General features: G+C 53.4%; 1 protein-coding gene and 1 non-coding gene across 2 annotated transcripts in view; both read left to right on the forward strand.

Moving 5' to 3' along the window:
• Nucleotides 1–80: 80 nt before the first annotated feature.
• Nucleotides 81–152, forward strand: TRNAE-UUC. Its single transcript has one exon. It is a non-coding gene; the product is annotated as a tRNA-Glu (tRNA).
• Nucleotides 153–978: 826 nt separating this feature from the next.
• Nucleotides 979–3,506, forward strand: part of LRRC20 (leucine rich repeat containing 20) — a 9,827-nt gene continuing 7,299 nt past the window's right edge. Inside the window, exons 1-2 of the mRNA XM_005430034.2 lie at nt 979–1,121; nt 2,554–2,703. Of these exons, the coding sequence (XP_005430091.1) occupies nt 1,052–1,121; nt 2,554–2,703 (220 nt within the window). The 5' untranslated portion in view covers nt 979–1,051. The remainder of the gene's footprint in view (nt 1,122–2,553; nt 2,704–3,506) is intronic.

The raw sequence follows: 3,506 nt of genomic DNA on the forward strand, positions 1-3,506 counted from the left end.
GCCCCGGGCCCGCCCCGGGCCCGCCCCGGGCCCGCCGCCGCCAGGGGGCAGGCGTGCTGCCGCGCCGCCTTTCCCGTGCCTCCCACGTGGTCTAGCGGTGAGGATTCCTGGTTTTCACCCAGGCGGCCCGGGTTCGACTCCCGGCGTGGGAAGACTACGTTTTTGGGGGTTTTCTTGGGAGGCGCGGGGAGGGAAGGGTGGTGGTGTCCTGGTGTCGTGGCCAGGATGCCTTCGGCCAAAATGTTTTGGCTACACCGAGCTAAATGCAGTCACCGGGAAAAGGAATGCATCCGCATATGTCATATCAGGAAAGGGGTTCTGTCCCCATCTCCCATATTAGGAAAGTGGTTGTATGCCTGTATGTCATATCAGGAAAGTGGTTGTATCCCTGCATCTCATATCAGGAAAGGGGTTGTAGCCCCATATCCCAAACCAGGAAAGGGGTTGTAGCCCCATATCTCATACTAGGAAAGTGGTTGTATCCCCATATCCCAAACCAGGAAAAGGGCATGGATCCCTACATCCCAAATAAGGAAAGGGGTTGCATCCCCTTATGCCAAACCAGGAAAGAGTATGCATCCCCATATCCCACACAAGGAAAGGACACCCATGCCCATGTCCCAAACCAGAGAAGAGGATTCATCCCCATATCCCAAACCAGGAAAAATGGCACATCCAACACCAGGAAAGGGGAATGCATCCAAATACCTCAGACCAGGAAAAGCGATGCATCCTCATTTCCTAAACCAAGAAAGAAGATTAATCCCCATATCCCATACCAGGAAAGGGCATACATCCCCATATCCCAAGCCAGGGAATGGGAGGCACCTACATACCCCAAAAGCACCGTCCTGGAAAGCTGGGAATCTCACCCCGAGGGACACGCCAGCCCCAGCACAGCCTCCCTCCCTCCTCTGGGAACACTGATCCCGTCGGTTATTTTTAGCATCCCTCTCCCGGAGAACAGAGTGGCCGGTGTGTCCCTCCAGCCCTGGATCCCCCAGGGCACAGCGCATTCCCGGCGGGACCGGCCGCCCTCCTGCACCGGAGGATGGGCGAGGCGGTGGCCCGGGTGGCCCGGAAGGTGAACGACACGGTGGAGAACAAGGCGGATTCCCTGGGTAAGGCCGCTGGAGAACAAAGCGGATTCCCGGGGTGAGCCCGCGCAGGGATCGGGTAGCCGGGAGCTGCGCTCTGTTTTTCACTGCCGCAGGCTAAAAAAAGCTGTCGGCGTTCCCTCCCCGCGGCTCTGGAGAAGGGAAAGGCTCCCCCAAAGGGCCCTCAAAGTTAGAGCAGGTTCACGTAATCCCGTGGGATGTGTCCCCTCCTTGGGAGCAGTGGCAGGAGATTTTTCCCCATGTGACCGTGTCAGATTTGTATTTTCCTGCACGTGAAAAACGCCAGTCACTTGGTTTTAAATTTTTAAAAGTTTAATAGTAATGAAATGGTTATAAAAATAGTAATACAATTAGAGTAATAATAATTTGGACAATTTGGATTAGGATAATAGGAGACAACAAATACAAAGAGTTACAGACAGTCCGGGTACCTCTTTCTGGGCAAAATAAGCCCGAAAAAGGACCCACGTTAACAGAGGATTAACCCTTAAAAGCAACAGCCTGTTGCATATTCCTACACCTTATACATGATGCATAAATTCCATTCAAACACAGGATTCTGTCTGGGCAGTGTCAACTTCTTCTTCTGAATCCTAACAGCGCCTGCAAGGGGAGAAGAAGTTCATTTCTTCTGATAATGGGGCAATAAATTCTCTTTCTCTGAGAGATTTAGGTGTCCTCTGGCTGCTATCTTGCTGCAAGTCTTTTCTTTAAAAAAAGTATCTTACATAGCATAGTTTCTATTTTAACAATTTTTATAACCTAAAACTGTATTTACCACAGTACTTAAGAGAATTAATACAGCATTACTTTCTAACACAACACATATAATATTCATTTTAGTAATTGCGAAAAGCCAATCATAAAATACATGCATTTTTCACGCTGCAGTTTCCCCATTTCCAGTTAATACCCAAGAACGGGGTGCAGTTCGTCAAAGGAGAGAGATGAAAGCCACTCATTTTTATTCCCACTGTATTCCCGGCCCTGGGATATAAACCAGAGTATGGCAAGAGCTGGAGCTTCATCTCTCAGGCTCTCCACATCCTCCTGAGGGGTGGAACTTGCTCCATCAGCCCCCACGGTGGCTTTGGGGAGGGGGCAGGAAGCAGAGCCCATCCTAGGGCTGGGATACAGGGTTTCCATCCCTGGAGTCTCCTGGGAGGGGAAAGAGATACGACTCAGGACAAAACAAGAAGGCCACGAGGTGAGAGGCACAACCAAATCCTTTTTCCTCTCCCCACCGGTTGCCATGGGACAACCACCCATGACCGTGAGAAATCCAGCCAGGAACGCCCAGGGAAATCCCTGCTCCATCCCCCAGCAGTGGAATAGGCATCCCTGGGCTGCTCAGCTGTCCCCAGGGAATTGGGGACATGGGCAGAGCAGGGGACTGAAGCTGTCGGCCCCTCCCTGGGTCTCTGTGTGTGCGCAGATCTGGCCAACTGCAAGCTGATGTCCTTCCCTGTCGGAGTCTACAAAGCCGTGAGGAGCGTCGCCGAGGGCATCCACCGCATCTCCCTGGCCAACAACGAGCTCAAGTCCATCACCAGCCGGTTTGTCACCACCTTCAGCCAGCTGAGAGGTAAGGCACTGCCACCTCCGACCCTCTGGGGCACGCCCGGAGCCCCCAGCTGGCTGCAGAGGGGGCAAAGCACCCACGAGTCTCCCCTGAGCTCACACCTCATTGCAAGCGTCAGTTCAGACCCCAAAAAATCCATTTTTGGTTATGCCTTCCTGCTCTTGAAGGATGAGGGCACTGATTCTGCTCTCACCCACCCTCCCAAACTGGTCTCAGGCTGCTGTGGGGTCACTCAGCACCCCCAGCTCCCTCCAGGGATGGAGGAGAGCAGGAAAAGCAGCTTGGGGATAACAATGAGGCGCGACAATCCAGGCTGGGCCGACTAATTAGTCCTCCTCGTGAGACATCAATGAGAGCTAATCAGTGCAGGAGATGGGAGCGAGCATCAGCGCGGCGGGGACCCCCCCCTGCCGAGCCCAGAGAAGGCAGCCCGAGGCTAATCCGATAAAAAAACGGGCACGCAAGCATCCAGAGCATCCAGCACCGCTGTATTGAGCGCTGGGGGTGCTCTGGCAGCTTCAAAAATCAATTTTATTCCTATTTGTGTGATGTTCCACACAAATGCCGCTGGGGTGGGTGCCTGCGGAGGCTTCCCTTGTCCTGGGGCTGCAGCATCGTCCGCGAGAGCAGCCCTGGGCTGGGGAAAGGAAACACTCCCAGCAAAGGAAATCAATTTCCATTTTCTAGACAGCACAACCAGACCTGAAGGGGGAAAAAAATATGACTTTTCTTCCCAGCAAGGGCTTTTCTCCACCAGTGAACCAATGGCTCCAGCGGTGAGCTCTGCTGGGTCTCAGCAGGGACAG

The sequence above is a fragment of the Geospiza fortis genome, unplaced genomic scaffold (genome assembly GCF_000277835.1).
Source record: "Geospiza fortis unplaced genomic scaffold, GeoFor_1.0 scaffold48, whole genome shotgun sequence".
NCBI lineage: Eukaryota > Metazoa > Chordata > Aves > Passeriformes > Thraupidae > Geospiza > Geospiza fortis.